The sequence below is a fragment of the Centropristis striata genome, chromosome 20 (assembly GCF_030273125.1).
Source record: "Centropristis striata isolate RG_2023a ecotype Rhode Island chromosome 20, C.striata_1.0, whole genome shotgun sequence".
Lineage (NCBI taxonomy): Eukaryota > Metazoa > Chordata > Actinopteri > Perciformes > Serranidae > Centropristis > Centropristis striata.
In genome coordinates, this window is record NC_081536.1 from 1181223 (window position 1) to 1204756 (window position 23534).

General features: G+C 34.9%; 1 protein-coding gene across 1 annotated transcript in view; it reads right to left on the bottom strand.

The window, feature by feature from the left end:
• Positions 1 to 1260: 1260 nt before the first annotated feature.
• Positions 1261 to 23534, bottom strand: part of LOC131993241 (kinase non-catalytic C-lobe domain-containing protein 1) — a 102572-nt gene continuing 80298 nt past the window's right edge. The window contains 9 exon segments of the mRNA XM_059359046.1: positions 1261 to 2103; positions 8142 to 8299; positions 11678 to 11737; positions 12094 to 12216; positions 14694 to 14845; positions 14973 to 15000; positions 16827 to 16913; positions 19714 to 19923; positions 20228 to 20383. Coding sequence (XP_059215029.1) covers positions 1875 to 2103; positions 8142 to 8299; positions 11678 to 11737; positions 12094 to 12216; positions 14694 to 14845; positions 14973 to 15000; positions 16827 to 16913; positions 19714 to 19923; positions 20228 to 20383 — 1203 coding nt within the window. The 3' untranslated portion in view covers positions 1261 to 1874.

Here is a 23534-nt window from a genome sequence, read left to right on the forward strand (position 1 = left end):
CAGCACTTGAGTCCATTGAAAATTTAATAAAACCTGATAATGTAATAAATTCCCGATAATGTAATAACTTCCCGATAATGTAATAAAAATCTGCACTTGAGTCCATTGATAATGTAATAAAACCTGATAATGTAATAACTTCCCGATAATGTAATAAAAATCTGCACTTGAGTCCATTGAAAATTTAATAAAACCTGATAATGTAATAAATTCCCGATATTGTAATAACTTCCCGATAATGTAATAAAAATCTGCACTTGAGTCCATTGATAATGTAATAAAACCTGATAATGTAATAACTTCCCGATAATGTAATAAAGTGCATTTCCCAATAATGTAATACACTTTTTTACTAATAAAGTATAACATTAATGGGAGGTTATTACATGATCAGGTTAGCCTTCATTTCGCAAGTCCTGATAATGTAATAATTCCCCAATATTGTAATAATTTAACAGCAGACCACCATTACTTGGGTTCAAGTGGTGATACTGTGTATCAACTCTAGCTCCAGAGCTCTAGCGCCACCAACAGGTCAAAGGTGAATGTTTATTCACTTTTGACCCGTTCATCCGTTTTTCACCAACGAGGTATCCATGACAACCGAATGATTCAACAGCTTCTTGAAATCTAAAGGTGCTTGGTGTTATACTTTATTACATTATTGGTAAAAAGTGTATTACATTATTGGAAAATGCACTTTATTACATTATCCGGAAGTTATTACATTATCAGGTTTTATTACATTTTTAATGGACTCAAGTGCAGATTTTTGTATTACATTATCGGGTTTATTACATTATCAGCTAGAGTTGCCTACACAGTATCACCACTTGAACCCAAGTAATGGGTGGTCTGCTGCTAAATTATTACAATATTGGGGAATTATTAAATTATCAGGACTTGCGAAATGAAGGCTAACCTGATAATGTAATAACCTCCAATAATGTTATACTTTATAACATTATTGGTAAAAAAACGGTATTACATTATTGGGAAATGCACTTTATTACATTATCGGGAAGCTATTACATTATCAGGTTTTATTACATTTCCAATGGGCTCAAGTGCAGATTTTTATTACATTATCGGGAAGTTTTTACATTATCAGCTAGAGTTGCCTACACAGTATCAAGTAATGGGTGGTCTGCTGTTAAATTATTACAATTAATTACATTATCAGGACTTGCGAAATGAAGGCTAACCTGATAATGTAATAACCTCCATTAATGTAATACTTTATTACATTATCGGTAAAAAGTGTATTACATTATCGGGAAGTTATTACATTATCAGGTTTTATTACATTTTCAATGGACTCAAGTGCAGATTTTTATTACATTATCGGGAAGTAATTACATTATCAGCTAGAGTTGCCTACACAGTATCACATATAAATTATTACAATTAATTACATTATTAATTACATTATCAGGACTTGCGAAATGAAGGCTAACCTGATAATGTAATAACCTCCCATTAATGTTATACTTTATTACATTATTTGTAAAAAAAAAAAAGTGTATTACATTATTGGGAAATGCACTTTATTACATTACTGGGAAGTTATTATTATTATTTATTACATTTTCAATGGGCTCAAGTGCAGATTTTATTATATTATCTGGAATTTATAACTTTATCAGGTTCTACAGGGCCTTTGACAGAGAGAGAACATATGAGAGCAGGAAAAAAAACCCAGTCCACACGGCTCTGCTGCCATGACAACAGAGACACAGAGGGCCGTGGTCGGCACGACGCCTCGTCCGGGCTCGAACACGAGGTGCTGACCTGGTGGCGGTGGCGGTGCTGACCTGGTGGCGGTGAAGCGCTCCGGGCCGTGGTGGCGGTGGCGGTGTGACGGAGGCCAGGGCTCATTGGAACGTGGCCTTCACCCTCCTCAGCCGGTCCTGGATCCTCCGTGTTTGCCGCTCGCTGGACTGCTGGAAGTTGGCGTCGCTGTCGGCGGCCAAGAGGTGGATGTCAGAGGTGGCGAAGCGGGCGATGCGGCGCCGGAGGTACGCCTGCAGCGCCCGGTCCGGGCTGTAGGTGTAGACGGCCTCCTGGAAGGCCTGGACCTGGCTCACAACCTTTGCTATGGTCCTGAGAGACGAGGACAGAGGAGGAGGGGAAGAAGGAAAGGAAACATGAAAGCTGCACATTCTTCAACAGTATTTGAGAACAAGCACAGCTTTTACATTAAACCGTCATGTTTCCCAACAAAAACTCACTCTAAAATCTAAAATAACTCTAATAATAATTTCTACTTCACCTGTGGCTGTATATAACCAGTCTATAGAATAGACCAGGGGTCTCAAACTCAAAATACCTGGGGGCCGCTGGAGGCAGGATCAAAATGACCAAAAAAAGACACAAAATGACAGAATAAAACTAAATTACTTAAAAAAGACACAAAATGACCAAAAAAAGACACAGAATTACAAAAAAAGACACAAAATGACAAACAAAATAACCAAAATGACAGAAAAAAACTAAATTACTAAAAAAAGACAAAATGACAGAAAAAGACACAAAATGACAAAAAAAACTAAATTACTTTAAAAAGACACAAAATTATATTTAAAAAAAACTACTGTCACAATTTGGCTGTTATCTTACAGCATTTTGTTATAGTGCATTGTAATATTTAATGGTAAAATATTTAATTTGTGCAGCATTTATAAAGTATTTTTAGATAGATAGATAGATAGATAGATAGATAGATAGATAGATAGATAGATAGATAGATAGATAGATAGATAGATAGATAGATAGATAGATAGATAGATAGATAGATAGATAGATAGATAGATAGATAGATAGATAGATAGATAGATAGACAGACAGACAGACAGACAGACAGACAGACAGACAGACAGACAGACAGACAGACAGACAGACAGACAGACAGACAGACAGACAGACAGATAGATAGATAGATAGATAGACTTTATTTATCCCAAGCTGGGAAATTACAGTGTATCAGCAGCATTACACACAGAGACAATGACAACACAATTAAATAAAAAGAACAACCTAGGCATACTTCAAGCGATAAAATATAAAAATACAATAAAATGTAATGTAAAAATAAAAATAAAGTGTCTAAAAAAGGAGTATGTATTAAGGAGTAGAATTCCAGTGCAGAATAAATATGAATATGCAGTATTATTACTATATACTGTAATATACTACTATTATTATACCGGCCTTATTTATTATTATTATTATTATTACTATTATATATCATATTATTTTACTTTAAATTACTTTATTTATATTTTTCATTTTATTTTTATATTGTTTATTATCTATTAATACATATTATATTATATATATTATATTATATACTGTACTATTATTATTACTATTATTATTATTATTATTATATACCGTCTAGTCACTATAGCATTGTTGCATCATATCACCAGTTTAATTACCTTCATCTTGCCAACCATCCTACCAACTGATGTTCTTTTTTTTAACTTCTTAAGTGTCCTTGTTCTATTCTGTGTTTTTTTCTATTGTTGTTTTTATTTATGCTACCTCAGTATTTTATTCTATTGTATTTTATTGTACTTGCATACCGGACTGCTGTGACAACCGAATTTCCCTTCGGGGATGAATAAAGTAATCTATCTATCTATCTTTTTGCCGTGAAATATATGACAGAACAGCGTTTCTTTTGATGTAAAAACCCAAGTTTCCTGGCTGCCAGTTCCTCAGCTTTGTCTGTGACCTGGTTTGGATGGAGCGGGGAGAACCCCGGGTCCCCAGCAGCCAGCTGTGGCTCCGCCCCCCCCCCCCCGCTCCGTCTCCTGACCCCAACATCTGGCTGCAGCCGGTGGCCTCCCAGCATCTGGCCCAGAGCCTCTCCCTCCAATCAAAGCCCCGTCCCACGGGCGCCATCTGCTGCAACACTGGCACCCCTACCAACAACCCAAATCCAGCAGCTGTGCCATTACCATCCAACCGCCACTTGTTGTGACCTCAGCATCTGGTCGGCCATATTGGAGCGAAGGAGAAGGACGCGGGGAAAAAAAGCCTCCCCATAGCGAGTTGGCCGACTTTGTCATAGACGGATTCTTGGGATGTGGAGAGAGCTAATTCTCAGTTAATGACACTGGCTGTCACTGCACAGACAGATATGAGGCTAATTTCACTGGCTGCATGTCCATTTCACCAATATCACACCTCTAAGTCAATTAAAGGAGCACAGATTCCAGCATGGAGTGAAATCATGGTTGTAATGTTTGAGTAAGGGAGGGGACCGGGCTTTTTTATTATCATATCGATTGATATTCGCAGTTGGAGAAGCGCTAATGAGATGAGCTCCCCCTGATATTAGATCGTAACCATGGTGATTAGTCACAATGCATTAGTATTTGTGTTTAGAAATAGAACAGAAAATATCAGAGAGGAAATGGCTACAATATACAATATACATATATAGGTGCATCTCAATAAATTAGACTAAACAGTAGACACAAGTCTTGTGTATCGGTGTATTAATCCACGTTTCGATAGGTCATATAGTTTTTTATCAATCCCTGTCAAAAACTGCCCAAAATTTTGCATTGAAATGAATGGGACGGCCGACAAAAAATGAGCGAAAAAGAACAATAATTGGAGATTTTTAAACGTCTACTTCTCCGGCATAATTTCACCTAGAGACTCCATTTAAACTTTAAACAGTAGACACAAGTCTTGTGTATCGGTGTATTAATCCACGTTTCGATAGGTCATATATCTTTTTTTTTTTTTTTTTATACTTTTTTTTATCAATCCCTGTTCAATGACCATGATCATTTTTGGAGAAATTCTGAGATTATAATGGGTGTGTATTGCACGGAATGTTCGTGTCACAGTGTGTGACATCATCACCAGAGTGTAGAGGGAGAGAAAAAATTGTCAAAAAATACATTTGAAAACTGCGCTCCAGGCCGCAAATTCCACTCTACAGAAATAATTTATACATAGAAACGTAGGAAAATTAGTCTTCTCCCTCACAATCCTCTGGTAAAGCTGTCAGAGTTATAGTTTGGGTGTAGGACGCACAGATGATCCACCAACACCACCAACAGCCTCATTGGGTCCCATATTAAAAACGCAGGGAGATTTCTGAAAAAGGGAGATGTAACAGTTTTTTTAGATCGCTCTAACAAAACTATTTTTTCATTCTTCTTTAAAAAAATCATATGTAGACGTTGAGGAAGAACTTGGGACGCTCAAAGTGAAGTCGGATCAATAATAGGTATTACGGTTTTGCCAAAAATGCTTTCTGTTCGAGGCCAGAAATTCCAGTCTGTCCACCTCTGCTGTCACTGTGCCGGAACAGGTGTCAGTTAATTCTGTTGATTGCTCTGCTCTGATTGCCTTTGATCACACACTCCTCCAGATAAACATGCTTCAAACACACACATATGTTAGTGTTTTCACTGTAAATTAAGTTGTTTATATATATATTATAAACTGTCGATATATTGTACTGTCACACAGATGTTTTGGCCGGTTCAACTGTTAATATTAGTTCAGCAGAAGTTTTTATTTAGTTCTTTTGGCGCCAGTTTTTACTACGGCAGGTCGTCTGGTCATGTGACTCACATTTCTGCATTTAGTTGAAACTGTTATTTTTTTATATGTTTAGGGAGCTCAGTGTGTTTTATCTGTCCTCTGCACTTACAGTACAGGCCAAAAGCTTGGACACACCTTCTCATTCAATGCGTTTTCTTTATTTTCATGACTATTTACATTGTAGATTCTCACTGAAGGCATCAAAACTATGAATAAACACATGTGGAATTATGTACTTAACAAAAAAAGTGTGAAATAACTGAAAACATGTCTTGTATTTTAGATTCCTCAAAGTAACCACCCTTTGCTTACTAGAATATAAGACATGTTTTCAGTTATTTCACACTTTTTTGTTAAGTACATAATTCCACATGTGTTCTTTAATAGTTTTGATGAATTTACAATGTAAATAGTCATTAAAATAAAGGAAAAACATTGAATGAGAAGGTGTGTCCAAACTTTTGGCCTGTACTGTATGCGTTTTTCTTTTGTTAGATGTTGATGTAATTTTCGTTGCCTCTGTTTGTTTATCAAGATTTAATGCACTATATTATTTTTGGTTTTCATGTTTTAATTTAGTGTAAATTTAGTTAACTTTGTTTTCAATCATTAAAATAGACAGTGCTGTTTACACTGATGAGGGGAGCAGAGGTGCAGCTCAGTGTGTTTTAACTGTCCTCTGCAGGAATAAACAGTAAAAAGTGGTTTTTGAGTCCATCGTCTTTATGCCCGACCCACATCCATCCGTTCCACGAGGTAGGCGGATGTTAAATGCTAAAGGTCCCGTGTTGTTGTCATCAGTTCACACAAAAGCATGGAAACTTTTCCCAAAACTTATAATAACAATCTGAGCCTGTCAGGGGCCAAAAAAGCAGCAACTTCTATTGGACGAACACTGATGGTGCAATTATATTGTAGCTCATTTCACAGCCGCAGCACTGGAGCAATTTAAAAAACTGTTGTCCTCATTAATCACTGTGGGACATCAGGGTCTAAGTTGAAGAACACCAACGTGTGGTCATCGGGGAGATAAATCTGCTCCGTGAGTCAGCAATTAGCAGTCTGCAAGTGGAGACGAGCATTACCACATTTCTACCAAAAAAAGACACAGAATTACTTAAAAAGACACAAAATTACCAAAAAAAGACACAAAATTATTAAAAAAAGACACAAAATTACCAAAAAGACACAAAATTATTAAAAAAAAGACACAAAATTACCAAAAAGACACAAACTTATTAAAAAAAGACACAAAATTACCAAAAAAGACACAAAATGACCAAAAAAAGACACAAAATGACCAAAAAGACACAAAATGACAGAAAAAAACTAAATTACTTAAAAAAAGACACAGAATTACCAAAAAAAGACACAAAGTTATTAAAAAAAGACACAAACTTATTAAAAAGACACAAAATTACCAAAAAAAAGACACAAAATTACCAAAAAAGACAGAAGTATTAAAAAAAGACACAAAATTACCAAAAAGACACAGAATTATTTAAAAAAGACACTAAATTATTTAAAAAAGACACAAAATTACCAAAAAAAATACACAAAATAACCAAAAAAAGACACAACATTATTTAAAAAAGACACAAAATTACCAAAAAAAGACACATTATTTAAAAAAGACACAAAATGACCAAAAAAAGTAATTAAAGGGACCTTCCACACACAACACGGTAAAGTGCCATTCATATAAAACTCACATTAAACTTTCATATCAAGGTGGGGGCCACAAAATATCGCCACGAGGGCCACAATTGGCCCACGGGCCGCCAGTTTGAGACCCCTGGTCTAAACGAAAGGCACATCTGATAAAATATTTTGTCGTTTTCACCTGAGATTGCTTTTATGTAAACAGGCCCTGAGTGAAGCTTTGGTGCTCTAAAACGTGGAGAAGATTGTCTTTTAATCCAGAATTTGCAGCAGATGTGTGTTCCCAAATTTGAGGAATTCATTGTAGATTGTTCATCCTGATTACTTAACCCTTTGATGCACAACATGGGTCTAAAGTGACCCGACAGAGTTTTTATGTTCTATATCTTTGCAATAATTCATCATTCAGTATTCCAGGTTTTCCTCAATTAGTTTGTTTTTGATCATCATACATCTTAATTTTTATGTTTTGCTTTATTCATTTTTAAATAAAATCCCTTTTTCTGTCACTACTCTTCTAATACACAACATGGGTGAAAAATGAGCCATATCCATTTTTTTTAGCTAAGTAGCTTGTTAAGCTAACTACTTAGCTAACTTCTTGACTGAGTAGTTAGCTTAGCAAGCTACTTAGCCAAGTAGTTAGTTATGTAATAATACAAAAACTTTTTTTCTTCATAAATTATGAGAAGCAAAATGATCTGTTGTTATCAAAACAAGATATTTAAAGAATACTAAGAATATTCAATCATAAAATAAGTTGGTATCAAAAGATAGAGCACAGAAACACACAGCAGCATTAAATAACATGAAGGGAATGAATGTGGGTCATTTTTGACTCATGTTGTGCATCAAAGGGTTAATATACTACAGCTGTGAATTATGGGTATTTCCCAGCATCTCACCTGAGCTTGGTCCACTTGTAGGCTCCAGTGGTGAGTGTGAACGCTCCGATCTCCAGCTGCTGGACGTGCATGGCCAGGATGTGAGCTGAGGGCAGCGTGGGCCTCCTCCTGGCCTGTTCTCCCCCCATCAGACACAGGTCATCACTCTTCAGAAACACCTGAAGACAGAAATTCACCCACACGGTAAATAAACGAGCCACAGACTCATTCAACCCGCTGCTCCAAGGAACGATACAGGAAGTCCTTCCTTCCTTCTGCAATAAGACTCTATAACTCATCTACCTCTGCCAGAACCAACATTACTGAAATGCACTAAATCTACGCACTAAATCTATGCACGACACTTTGCTATGTTATTTATATTACTACTACTACTATTATATATATATATATATATATATATATATATATATATATATATATATTATTACTACTATATACTGTAATATACTACTATTATTATTATACCGGCCTTATTTATTATTATTATTACCATTACTATTATTATATATTTATATATTATATATCATATTTTATTTATAATTATTTATAATTATTTTATTTTATTTTATATTGTTTCTATTTATTTATTATTACATATTATATAATATATACTGTACTATTATTACAATTATATACCGTCTAGTCACTATAGCATTGTTGCATCATATCACCAGTTTAATTATTACCATCATCTTGCCAACCATCCTACCAACTGATCTGCTTTTTTTAACTTCTTAAGTGTTCTTGTTCTATTCTGTGTTTTTTTAATTGTTGTTTTTATTTATGCTACCTCAGTATTTTATTCTATTGTATTTTATTGTATTTTATTGTACTTGAATACCGGACTGCTGTGACGACCGAATTTCCCTTCGGGGATGAATAAAGAAATCTATCTATCTTACTGAAACAGGAGCCAGAGTCTGAGCCGCCTGTCTAGACGGAATTGTCCAAAAAGTGAAAGTGAGGAGCATTTATGGGTACAAGTCAGGAACCGGCCTACTTTACTTATTTCAAGGGTGCTGAATAAAAAAAAAATGGTTCCCAAGCAAAATTTTGAGTTTTTGACCTTCTCATTTGCATATCAAAATGGCGGCCAAATTGCCCATCTTGCTCAGTCGTTGGACCATTTCCCCTTAGTTTTTTTGTAAGTAGGCAATCAAAGATGAGGAAATTAAGTTTCTGGATCTATAGTCATGTCTTTTTTTGGACATTTTGTGTCTTTTTTTGGTCATTTTGTGTTTGTTTTTCTGTCATTTTGTGTCAGAGCAAGGATATAGTGGAGGCTCAGTGTCTTTTTTATATATATTTATATATATGCAAAATACCAACTTTTAAGTGAAATTAAGCATTATTTGTGTGGTTTTTTTAAGGCCGACATAAATATTCAATCAATATCACTTTTAAATGTTCCAGTTGGTATTTTGCATATATATATACATAAAAAAGCCACTGAGCCTCCACTATATCCTTGCTCTGACTCTAGACTATAGATCCAGAAACTTAATTTCCTCATCTTGATTGCCTACTTACAAAAAAACTAAGGGGAAATGGTCCAATAACTGAGCAAGATGGGCAATTCGCCATTTGATACACAAATTAGAAGGTCATAAACTCAAAATTTCGCTTGGGAACCATTTTTTTTGGCCGGTTCCTGACTTGTACCCATAAATGCTCCTCACTTCTTATAGGAGGCCTTTATTCTGAAATCCGTCTAGACTATAATAAGCACATCCAACGCAGTGCTGCGAGACACTTTCGACCAATTCAACCTCTTTACATTTGAAAGCCAAACAAGCGTGCATGATTCTCTTTATAAGGGCTAAAAGTCTGCAGGAGAGTGATGCTGATGTTTGATGCATCAACTTCCAGCAGCTGAGCAGCTGTTAGCTCTCAGCACACAGCACACGAGCTGGAAGCTGTTTTTATATTGATTTGTTTGCCCTGAAGCCCAGTTTCACAATATGTGACCAGCCGAGCCTTCAGTTACAAACAACATACGCACACACACACACATTCTTGTACTTCTATCTTTGTGAGGACCCTCATTGGAACAGTGAATTCCCTATCAAGGTTATAATAGTTTTGGATTTTTCTTTAGTTTTAGTTTTAATTTTGTTGTGAATTTTTGTTTTCAAATTCAGTTCGTTTTAATGAGTTTTTAGAGTGAGTTTGCTAGTTTTAGTTTAGTATTTATGTTTTTTTATTCGTTTTTATTAGTTGTAGTGTTTTGTAATGGGGTATTTGTTGGGTGGGAGATTAAAAGAGGTCACAGTAAATTTTGCCTTTATTTCCTTTGTCTGATCCATCTTCATTATGTATGAAAAAAGTTGACAATGACGAAAACGAAGGACATTTTCACTATAATTTTAGTTAGTTTTGTAACCACACAATACAGTTTCAGTTAATTTTTGAGAGGACCGGCCAAAATGTCCTCACTTTGCAAAAATGTCCTCACTCTGTTGGTTAAAAACGTGTTCTGGTCCTCACTATGTAGGAAGTACAAGAACACACACACACACACACACACACACACACACACACACACACACACATTCTTGTACTTCTATCTTTGTGAGGACCATCATTGGAACAGTGAATTCCCTTGCAAGGTTATAATAGTTTTGGATTTTTCATTAGTTTTAGTTTTAATTTTGTTGTGAATTTTTGTTTTCAAGTTCAGTTAGTTTTAAAGAGTTTTTAGAGTGAGTTTGCTAGTTTTAGTTTAGTATTTATGTTTTTGAAATGCTTTAGTTTTAGTTTAGTTTTTATTAGTTGTAGTGTTTTGTAATGGGGTATTTGTTGGGTGGGAGATTAAAAGAGGTCACAGTAAATTTTGCCTTTATTTCCTTTGTCTTATACATCTTCATTATGTATGAAAAAAGTTGACAAAGAGGAAAACGAAGGACATTTTCACTATAATTTTAGTTAGTTTTGTAACCACACAATACAGTTTCAGTTAATTATCATTATCATGTAACCTTTGACCCTTAAAACAAAGTCTGAAATCTCAAAAAAGCCTTTAAAGAAGTGAGGACCGGCCGAAATGTCCTCACTTTGCAAAGATGTCCTCACTCCGTTGGTTAAAAACGTGTTCTGGTCCTCACAATGTAGGAAGTACAAGAACACACACACACACACACACACACACACACACACATTCTTGTACTTCTATCTTTGTGAGGACCCTCATTGGAACAGTGAATTCATTAGCAAGTTTATAATAGTTTTGGATTTTCATTACTTTTAGTTTTAATGTTTAATGTTGGGAATTTTTGTTTTCAAACTCAAAAAAGTTGACGAAGAGGAATACGAAGGACATTTTCACTATAATTTTAGTTAGTTTTGTTACCACACAATACAGTTTCAGTTAATTATCATTATCATGTAACCTTTAACCCTTAAAACAAAGTCTGAAATCTCAAAAAAGCCTTTAAAGAAGTGAGGACCGGCCAAAATGTCCTCACTTTGCAAAAATGTGTTCTGGTCCTCACTATGTAGGAAGTACAAGAACACACACACACACACACACACACCTGCACGGCTCGTAGCTCCTCCAGGATCTCACACACCTTGGAGGACAGATGTTTCCAAGCCTGTTGGCGAGAGAAGAGGAAGTTTTATTTAGCAGCTCCTAAAGGAAGACTAATTATACCCAGAATGCAATGCAACACAAGAGGAGTCAATGAATATAACCCATGGAATATGGAGATTACATATATATTCTCTTATAATTGTGTTTTTTTTTTAAATTACTCCCATTCACGGGCCACAGTGTGCTCACACTCTACATCCTATTTGAATGCATTAATGCAAATTTCTCATTTGTGAAACTAATTAAACAGCATCCAGTTCTATCAGCAGCTGAAGGAAACATTTAGCTGGAGGGCATCTGACTTATTACAGGAACTCACAGTTTGTGTGAGGAGGACTTTATGAGATGCAGCCTTACTGGTAATTGCCTGACAATCACGTTCTCCAGCCCTGCGAGGACCTGCATCGCTGTGGCAAAGTTCCTGGACTCGTAGCAGTGTTTCCCTATCCACAGATACTTGGTCAGCACAGCAACTTGAGTCTGCAAGAGAGGAATAAAATGCTTAACAAAGCAAAATGCTAAAAAACCTTCTTTACAGTGATTTGATTTTCTTCAGGCTGCATAATGAAGCAGTAGAAAAACAAGAAAAACTCTTTATATATTAGGGTTTTATATCATTTTGTGTCTTTTTTTGGTCATTTTGTTTCCTTTTTTTGGTCATTTTCTGGTCATTTCGTGTCTTTTTTGGTCATTTTGTGCCTTTTTTGGATCATTTTGTGTCTTTTTTTGGTCATTTTGTGTCTTTTTTTTGTCATTTTGTTTCCTTTTTTTTGTCATTTTCTGTCTTTTCTGGTCATTTTATGTCTTTTTTGGTCATTTTGTGCCTTTTTTTGATGATTTTGTGTCTTTTTTTGGTCATTTTGTGGTCAATTTGTGTCTTTTTTTGGTCATTTTGTTTCCTTTTTTGGTAATTTTCTGTCTTTTCTGGTCATTTTGTGTCTTTTTTGGTCATTTTGTGCCTTTTTCTGATCATTTTGTGTCTTTTTTTGGTCATTTTGTTTCCTTTTTTGGTCATTTTCTGTCTTTTCTGGTCATTTAGTGTCTTTTTTGGTCATTTTGTACCTTTTTTTGATCATTTTGTGTCTTTTTTTGGTCATTTTGTGGTCAATTTGTGTCTTTTTTTGGTCATTTTGTTTCCTTTTTTGGTCATTTTCTGTCTTTTCTGGTCATTTTCTGTCTTTTTTGGTCATTTTGTTTCCTTTTTTTGGTCATTTTGTTTCTCTTTTGGGTGATCTGAACCTATCCACAGATACTTGGTCAGCAGAGCAACTTGTGTCTGCAAGAGAGAAATAAAATGCTTAACAAAGCAAAATGCAAAAAAAACATCTTTACAGTGATTTGATTTTCTTCAGGCTGCATAATGAAGCAGTAGAAAAAACAAGAAAAACTCTTTATACAGTCAAAGATGTTAATGTATTTCACACTGTTCAATACAAGTAAACCTAACATGCTGAATAGGTTAAAAATGTCTTAAAATGTTAGTTGCATGAATGGGACAAGCAGCTTAACTTAAAGCAATGAAAGCATTTAAAGCGTCTTTTTTAAGTGAGGAGCCAAAACCAGCTGAAATCAGTCGAAGTGTTACAGTAAAATAACCTCTTTTTTAATTAAAGCCTTTCAGTAGTTGACTTGTATGCAAGAAGCTGCTGTAGTTTAACTGTAAGTTAAGGCTGAAAGCGTCAGTTGAAAAGTAAAAGGTGAAAGCAGCTGAAATGTAAAGTTTGGGAAGGTGGTTTTCTGAAAAAAGAAGAAGCCGCAAAAAGATTCAAGGCTAACTAGCTAGCTCATGTTTGACTAAAACTTGTAAATATTGGCGTAGCTATTCAGAAATTAGTTAGTAGTTTAGCCTTCTGCTAATTGTAGCCGTGAGCCTTTGGCTATGGTTAGCAGAAGGCTAAACTTCTAGCAATATTTAAGTTTTAAAGACAAGTAAAAGCTTATGAAGCTTAAAAACAATAAAGAGCTGTTTCAGGTTTTAGAACAATTTATTCTTCATCCTAATTGTCTATAAACCATGTATTACTATTGTATATATTTGTTTGAGTAGTTACCTTGGATTGGTATGTAAGATTGTTTTTTTTTCCTTTTCTCTCTTTCTCTTCTCCTTATTGTTGTTTAGATTTATGAGGATCATATTTTTTCTCAGGGTAAATGTATATTGTAATTGTTTGTAATTTATTCTATTTTGTAGATGGGGTAATTGTATAATGGATTTTTCTAGTATTGTGATTTTGTATTTGTAACTAGGGACAGGAGTTGAAAATTAGCTGAAGCTATATCTCTATATGCAGCACATCTAATCCATGTCCTGTATCTATGTTAACTGCATTGTCCCTATCAAATAAAAATAAATTAAATAAAATTAAATCAACCTCAGTGAGATTAGAAAAGCAACAGAAAGCTGTTAACAATTATTATGTTTGTGTACTAATATTGTTTTAAAACTATGATTACTTTAAATACATATATTCCATTTGCTTAAACTGATTAAGATTCAATAATCTGGGCCTCCAAATTATATCTGTAGACATATCAAGGCAGGAAGATAGATAGATTTTTTTTTTATTAAGGAGTAGAATTCCAGTGCAGAATAAATATGAATATGCAGTATAAATATGATATATATATATATAATATATTTTGGACCTGGAGATCTCTGTAACTGCACATTTCTTGACGTATTATAATAAAATGATGTTAAACTGAGAACTTGGACGTCCTGCTGCTCATCATTCCCCATCAAACGATCTCTCAATAGTTGAGGATTTTGGTGTTTTGGTGTCAGATAATTCAGTTTCCAAGGTTTCCTCAAGCTATTTCTCTAACAAAGCACATATAGAGAGTGTGTGACTGACAGGACAGTGTGTGTCCGATGAGGAATCAGAGCTGACAGTAATGTGTCTCTTTATTTATCTCCAGCTGACCCTGTTAGCTTCATGGCTCATGTGTCCTCTCACCTTGACCGAGTCACAGATGACGATTTCAGCAGAGATCCAGTTAGCGACGCTGTCGGCGTACGCCAGCAGCTGCTGCAGGAAACAGCCTGAGTCCTCAGAGAGAGGGGGGCTGCTGCCCTCTGCTGGAGGGAGCTGGGACACGTTCCTGGAGGAGGAACAACAGTTAGACCAGGAAATACTCACACAATGATACAGGTGGAGAAGATAAGACAAGGCTTTAAGACAGCTGTTCTCAACCTTGGGGTCGGGACCCCAATTGGGGTCGCGAGATGATTTCTGGGGGTCGCCAAATCATTTTGGAAGTCAGCTCTGTCTCCACTGTGTTAAAGTGTTCATGTGTTAATGTGTTTTTTTGGTCATTTTGTGTTTGTTTTTTTGTCATTTTGTGTCTTTTTAGGCCATTTTGTGCCTTTTTTTGATCATTTTGTGTCTTTTTTTGATCATTTTGTGGTCAATTTGTGTCTTTTTTGTTTCCTTTTTTGGTCATTTTCTGTCTTTTCTGGTCAGTTTGTGTCTTTTTTGGTTATTTTGTTTCTTTTTTGGGTCATTTTGTGTTTTTTTTTTGTCATTTTGTGTCTCTTTCTGGTCATTTTGTGTCTTTTTTGGTCATTTTGTTTCTTTTTTGGGTGATCTGAACTGTGTGTGTGAGATTGTGTTCAGTGAGCGGGGGTCGGGGACAACATGCATGTTAAATATGGGGTCGCGACTCAAAAAAATGTTCTGTCCACCAGATACTGCTGTAATCTAACTGGACTGTTGCACCTCTGTAACGTTTTTGTATTTATGAAAAAAGGCTGAATTGTATTAGTGTTGTATTTGAGTAAAATCTCAATAAAAACAGTGTTAAAAAAGACTTAAATACATTTTACAGCTTTAAAATAAACAGTTTTCTGAAACAAACTGACAGTAAATGTAATTTCTTCCCCCGTTAGTGAGTGAGGAGTGAAAGTAACTGCAGCTTATAATTACTGTACAACTAATATGTCAAAGAAAGACTCAAGAACACAGATGTATGTGTTGTGTTGCTGGTGAGAGAGTGATATTATCAGAAGGATAAACAGAGTTGTAGTGTTGTTGTTGTGCTGCTGCAGCCTGCAGGGATCAGGCTTCTACTGCATCAGCAGCTTCATATCTTCACCGCTAATTTATGACTTTATGTTTAAGAAGCTCCCCTGGCTGCAGTGATTCACAGTTTTTTAAAAGAAAATCTGTTTAATTGACTGCTGACTCGTCACCTTTCTTCCTCATTCTGATGCTCCAGCAGCTCGTCTTCATCGTGTCTACATGACTAAATGCATTGAGTTGGGATTAATTATATATTTAAGAGCAAACTTAAGACTTATCTTTTTAATTTGGCTTTTACCTGAACCATTTTTAGAGACTTTTTCTGCTCATGCATCTTAGTGTTATTACATTTTCTCTTTTATTTATTTATTTATTTGCTACTATTTATTAGTCTCTCTCTCTCTCTCTCTCTCTCTATATATACATATATATATATATATATATATATATATTTATTTATTTTATTTTTTTAACTTTCCATTGTTATTATTGACTTTTACTTTTTTATTTATTTATTTTTTGTTATTATATATATTTGTTTTATCTTATTTTATTTTATTTTATCTTATCTTAGCAAACTTAAGACTTATCTTTTTAATTTGGCTACCTGAACCTCTTTTATTTATTTATTTATTTGCTACTATTTATTAGTCTCTCTCTCTCTCTTTGCTTGCTTCTATGTTTTGTTATTTTATTATTTCTATTATTGTTATTTTCTCCGTTTATATATATATATATATATATATATATAAATTCTATTTACATTTTAGTGGTACCGCTTTCTCTGCCTAATAATGATACATAATATTTATTATCATATATTAATACTTAACTGCTAGATCTATAACTGAAACACGCACACACACACACACACACACACACACACACACACACACACACAGGGGTACCATTATTGTCGTTGTTTAATATTTACTCCCTGTCTGTCCATATCACTGTATTGTATTAGTGCACAATTAAAAAAAAAAAGAAGTACTTTAGAAATAAATCTGACTTTGCTTGACTTGATCCTCACCAGTAAAAATAAACTGTAAAGCTGAAACTTTCTACTCACTTGTTAGTTGCGGAGGTCTTGTCTCTGACTCCTTGTGTTCTGGAGTTGAGGAAATGAACCGGGTGACATCCTTGGAACATTTCCTGCATCACAACAGATAAAAACATCAGTGTTTCATTCATCATGAAGGCTTGTCTCCCTCTAGTGGTCAAAGGAGGCAACAGCAGCCACTCTAATTATGTCTGTGAAGATTATAAGGACATGCTTTATTAAACTAAATATATTTCAATTTTATATGAATGAACAATATCGCCATAATGAGTAATAAGTGTTAAAATAATATTTTCTATATTTTTGATTCACAAATTCATTACTGTAATGCGTCCAAATAAAAATGTCATGGTTTCCCCACACTTATATACAATAAATATTTAATAAACTTCATAAAAATATACAAACATAATGTTTTTTAACAATGTATGAAGAATAAAATCTGATTGAAAATTGATGATAAAAAATGGTTAAATGTCACGGTAATGATAGAATTGTTTGAAGTAAAATATGTGGATATTTGAGTAAAATACATGTTGGTGATACCAGCTACCCTTGAGCATATTTAAGTGTTTGCCAAAGAAAATAAAAACAACCTTTCGTTGTTTTTATTTTAAAATGTGTTACGGTAATGAATTTTGCTCACAGTGTCTCTAAAAATGTTAGAAAATACCTCAACATTTTTAAAATAGATTATAAATTGATATTAAACAGTGACTTTAGATTGAATATGTCAGTAGTTCTCAACCTTTTTGGGTCGCGACCCCCAATTTAACATGCATGTTGTCGGTGACCTACACTCACTGAACACAATCTCACACGCACAGTTCAGATCATACAAAAAAGAAACAAAATGACCATAAAAAGACACAAAATGACTAAAAAAAGACACAAAATGACTAAAAAGACACAAAATGAGCAAAAGACACAAAATTACCAAAAAAGAAACAAAATGACCAAAAAAGACACAAAATGATCCAAAAAAGACACAAAATGACCAAAAAAGACACAAAATGACCTAAAAAGACACAAAATTACCAAAAAAAGACACAAAATTACCAAAAAAGACACAAAATGACCTAAAAAGACACAAAATTACCATAAAAAAGACACAAAATGACCAAAAAAGACACAAAATTACCCAAAAAAGAAACAAAATGACCGAAAAAGACACAAAAAGACCGAAAAAGACACAAAATGACCAAAAAAGACACAAAACGAGCAAAAAAGACACAAAATGACCAAAAAAAGGAAACAAAATGACCCAAAAAAAGACACAAAATGACCAAAAAAAGACACAAAATCACAAAAGAAGACACAAATTGACCAAAAAAGACAAAATTACCCAAAAAAAGACACAAAATGACCAAAAAGACACAAAATGACCAAAAAAAAGACACAAAATGACCAAAAACAGACACAAATTGACCAAAAAAGACACAAAATTACCCAAAAAAGAAACAAAATGACCGAAAAAGACACAAAATGACCGAAAAAGACACAAAATGACCAAAAAAGACACAAAACGAGCAAAAAAGACACAAAATGACCAAAAAAAGGAAACAAAATGACCCAAAAAAAGACACAAAATGACCAAAAATAGACACAAAATCACAAAAGAAGACACAAATTGACCAAAAAAGACAAAATTACCCAAAAAAAGACACAAAATGACCAAAAAGACACAAAATGACCAAAAAAAAGACACAAAATGACCAAAAACAGACACAAATTGACCAAAAAAGACAAAAAATTACCCAAAAAAGACACAAAATGACCTAAAAAGACACAAAATTACCATAAAAAAGACACAAAATGACCAAAAAAGACACAAAATTACCCAAAAAAGAAACAAAATGACCGAAAAAGACACAAAATGACCGAAAAAGACACAAAATGACCAAAAAAGACACAAAACGAGCAAAAAAGACACAAAATGACCAAAAAAAGGAAACAAAATGACCCAAAAAAAGACACAAAATGACCAAAAAAAAGACACAAAATCACAAAAGACACAAATTGACCAAAAAAGACAAAATTACCCAAAAAAAGACACAAAATGACCAAAAAGACACAAAATGACCAAAAAAAAGACACAAAATGACCAAAAACAGACACAAATTGACCAAAAAAGACAAAAAATTACCCAAAAAAGACACAAAATCAACCAATAAAGACACAAAATGACCCAAAAAAGACACAAAATAACCAAAAAGACAAAATCACCAAAAAAAAGACACAAAATAACCAAAAAAGACACAAAATGACCAAAAAAGACACAAAATGACCAAAAAGACACAAAATGACCAAAAAAAGACACAAAATGACCAAAAAGACTAAAACACATGAACACTTTAACTCAGTGGAGACAGAGCTGACTTCCAAAATGATTTGGCGACCCCCAGAAATCATCTCGCGACCCCAACTGGGGTCCCAACCCCAAGGTTGAGAATAGCTGCTATATGTTATAAAGGGTCAATCTGTATTCAGTGCTCTTGTATTGCTGCTCTGAGCTGCACCGTGTTGCTGCCCCACCTGCTGCAGCAGGCTGAGCTGCAGCGTGTTGAGGACTAGCTACCTGCTGCAGCAGGCTGAGGACTAGTTACCTGCTGCAGCAGGCTGAGGACTAGTTACCTGCTGCAGCAGGCTGAGCTGCAGCGTGTTGAGGACTAGTTACCTGCTGCAGCAGGCTGAGCTGCAGCAGGTTGAGGACTAGTTACCTGCTGCAGCAGGCTGAGCTGCAGCGTGTTGAGGACTAGTTACCTGCTGCAGCAGGCTGAGCTGCAGCAGGTTGAGGACTAGTTACCTGCTGCAGCAGGCTGAGCTGCAGCGTGTTGAGGACTAGTTACCTGCTGCAGCAGGCTGAGCTGCAGCGTGTTGAGGACTAGTTACCTGCTGCAGCAGGCTGAGCTGCTGGCTGATGTGCTGTGCGCTGCCTTCGTTCTGGCTGAAGGGAAGTCGCTCCTCGCCGTGCAGGCAGACGGCGGCGAGGTCGTCCAGCAGCGAGCCGTAGCAGGGAACCGGCAGCGCTGCAGCGATGGAGAAGGACTTCTCTCTGGGAACCGAGGAGGAGGACGGCTCCACCACTCTGGAGAACCTCCACTGGAGAGAGAAGAGTTAAAGAGGACAAACACTGAGTTAGGTAAACACACTGACACTACAGTAATAGAGGAGTTTATATCTATTTAAAATAATACTCATACAAACATTAAAGTCATCTATTGTCGATCACCAAAATATGGGTTTTATACGCTGCAAAGCAGTACACTGTAATAAATGATTTTGTAGTCATTTCATTTTACTTAATATATTTGATAAAATGTATTAAATATAAATGCGTCCTTGATTTTGAGGCAGTTGTTTAAGTAACTTTAATAAAGCCGACTCGTCACCATACAACACTGACCTTCTTCCCCAGATCCTCAGTAGATGAATGCACAGACATCGAGTCCTCGTCTTCCTCAAAACTGATGAGACTTCCTCTTCCTTGGATCCACGAGGTAGAAGGAGGACTGAGGAGAGCAGAGAGGAGAACCTCCCCCCGGCTGTCTACAGGAATCACCTGCAGGGAGAAAAACACACAGAATGAGGCATAAGAAAGATGTTATTAGTTTCATAGGCCCCGTTTACACGAGGACACTTGCAGGTAAAAACGACAAAATATTTTTTGTGAAGTGCCTTTCGTTTAGACGGTGACGGTGTTTTTGGGGCTTAAAAACGCAAAAATCTGAAACCACCCTCCAAAGTGTAAAAGTTAGATCCTCTCCTCCGTAGCGTGTCGTCTACACTGACAAGACACAAAACTCTGATCTGATCTGCTCACGTCACGTATGTGTTTACGTCACATACATGCTCCAGGACAGGAAATAAAGAAACGTGGGATTATTTCCATGGTGGGACCTTCAAGCTGCTCTGGCAGCTCTAATAAACTTACAGGAGTCTTTCCACCAAATGTCCAGGATATGTACAGATAGTATTAGTGAACAGAGAAGGATCTGGAATTACCTCCATCACATTCTGGATGCAGCAATTGGTGGGAGGAGCCAGACGGCTGTGAACGAGACCTGGGAGATCTAGTGATGGTGGAGAACTTTGTGGAAGGAGTAGCTGATGAAAATGTGTGGCGTGAAAACTTCTGCATGCCCAAAGATGCTCTTATGGCTTTAAGTGATGCCGCCTGGCTGCATACAATCACATTTCACACACTTTTGCGTCACCGTATGCAGCAGATTTCCTCCCGAAAACGCTCGTCTAAACGAGGAATAAAAAGTGAAGACGTGACGCCACTTTTGCGTCTTCTGTTCAGACCGTCACCATGGAAACGGAGCCATAAAAAGGAAAAATGTGACGTGATCTGCTCTGGTCTATTATCATTTATCATTATGGTTATTATCCCTGGTGATTTGAGTCAGATGCTTTCTGAGAAACTTTAGAGGTTGAAACCACAGGAAGTTCAATAATCCCAATCAAACACATTCATCACATGTGAAACTTCTGTTGAGGTTTTCAAACGGAGCTTTGAATGTCTGGCTTCGTATTTTATGACACCATTATAAAAATAAAAACTCTTCTCACACATTCAATAAAGTGAATCATGATGAAATGAGTCAGTCACCAAAGAAAATGAATGGTACTTTCAGATCGCTGCAGCTCATTAATCCCTTTCACCGCTGTGGAGATGTGGTTAGTGGAAGATAAGTGGCGACATCATCAGATAGAAACATGTTGGGAATTTTGGAAATTATCCTTTTTCAATATATTCGACCCTGTGGAGTTATTGGAAACGTTTAGATCTACCGAGTCAGAACCAATCCTACAGCCACCACTGAAACCCATCCATCCATATTCATCCACTTATCCGGGGCCGGGTCGCGGGGGCAGCAGGACAAGTGAAGTATTCCGATTTTATATACGATACGATATTATTGCAATTTTAAGCATTTTGCGATATGGTGAGTATTAGGAAACAATATATTGCGATTTAACTGTTTAACTGCATTTTGTGTCCACAAAATTCAATTCAACCAAGAATTGTTTTGTCAAATAAGAGAAAATTCTCAGTCTGTTCATCTCACTTCAGTCTTTTTTTTAATTTCTCCACAATGAGAGTCAAACCCACAGACTGACCAACAAAGTATTCAGTCAAACTGAACTGAACTGATATCAAACATGTTGGACAACAACAACTGCAGCATTTTATCAAACTCTCAAAAACTTTAAGCTTCACTGCTCTGAATTTTTTTGAATGAAACATAAAAAAAGCCGAACTTTGTAGCGTTATTTTAGACACAAAATGACAGAAAAAAACTAAATTACTTAAAAAAGACACAAAATTACCAAAAAAACGCACAAAATGACAAAAAAAGACACAAAATGACCAAAAAAAAGACACAAAATGACCAAAAGAAGACACAAAATGACTGAAAAAACACTAAATTACTTAAAAAAGACACAAAATTAAAAAAAAAAGACACAAAATTACAAAAAAAGACACAAAATGACCAAAAGAAGACACAAAATGACTGAAAGCACACTAAATTACTTAAAAAAAGACACAAAATGACAAAAAAAACACACAAAATTACAAAAAAAGACACAAAATGACCAAAAAAAAGACACAAAATGACCAAAAAAAGACACAACATGACTGGAAAAACATTAAATTACTTAAAAAAGACACAAAATGACCAAAAAAAGACACAAAATGACCAAAAGAAGACACAAAATGACTGAAAAAACACAAAATTACTTAAAAAAGACACAAAATGACCAAAAAAAGACAAAATTACTTAAAAAAACACAAAATGACCAAAAAATACATAGAATTACCAAAAAAATACACAAAATTATAAAACAAATACACAAAATGACCAAAAGAAGACACAAAATGACTGAAAAAACACTAAATTACTTAAAAAAGACACAAAATTAAAAAAAAAGACACAAAATTACAAAAAAGACACAAAATGACCAAAAGAAGACACAAAATGACTGAAAGCACACTAAATTACTTAAAAAAAGACACAAAATGACCAAAAAAACACACAAAATTACAAAAAAAGACACAAAATGACCAAAAAAAAGACACAAAACGACCAAAAAAAGACACAACATGACTGGAAAAACATTAAATTACTTAAAAAAGACACAAAATGACCAAAAAAAGACACAAAATGACCAAAAGAAGACACAAAATGACTGAAAAAACACTAAATTACTTAAAAAAAGACACAAAATGACCAAAAAAAAGACACAAAATGACTGGAAAAACATTAAATTACTTAAAAAAGACACAAAATGACCAAAAGAAGACACAAAATGACTGAAAAAACACAAAATTACTTAAAAAAGACACAAAATGACCAAAAAAAGACAAAATTACCAAAAAAAGACACAAAATGACTGAAAAACACTAAATTACTTAAAAAAAGACACAAAATGACCAAAAAAAGACACAAAATGACTGGAAAAACATTAAATTACTTAAAAAAGACACAAAATGACCAAAAAAAGACACAAAATGACCAAAAGAAGACACAAAATGACTGAAAAAACACAAAATTACTTAAAAAAGACACAAAATGACCAAAAAAAGACAAAATTACTTAAAAAAACACAAAATGACCAAAAAATACATAGAATTACCAAAAAAATACACAAAATTATAAAACAAATACACAAAATGACCCAAAAAACACACAAAATGACAGAAA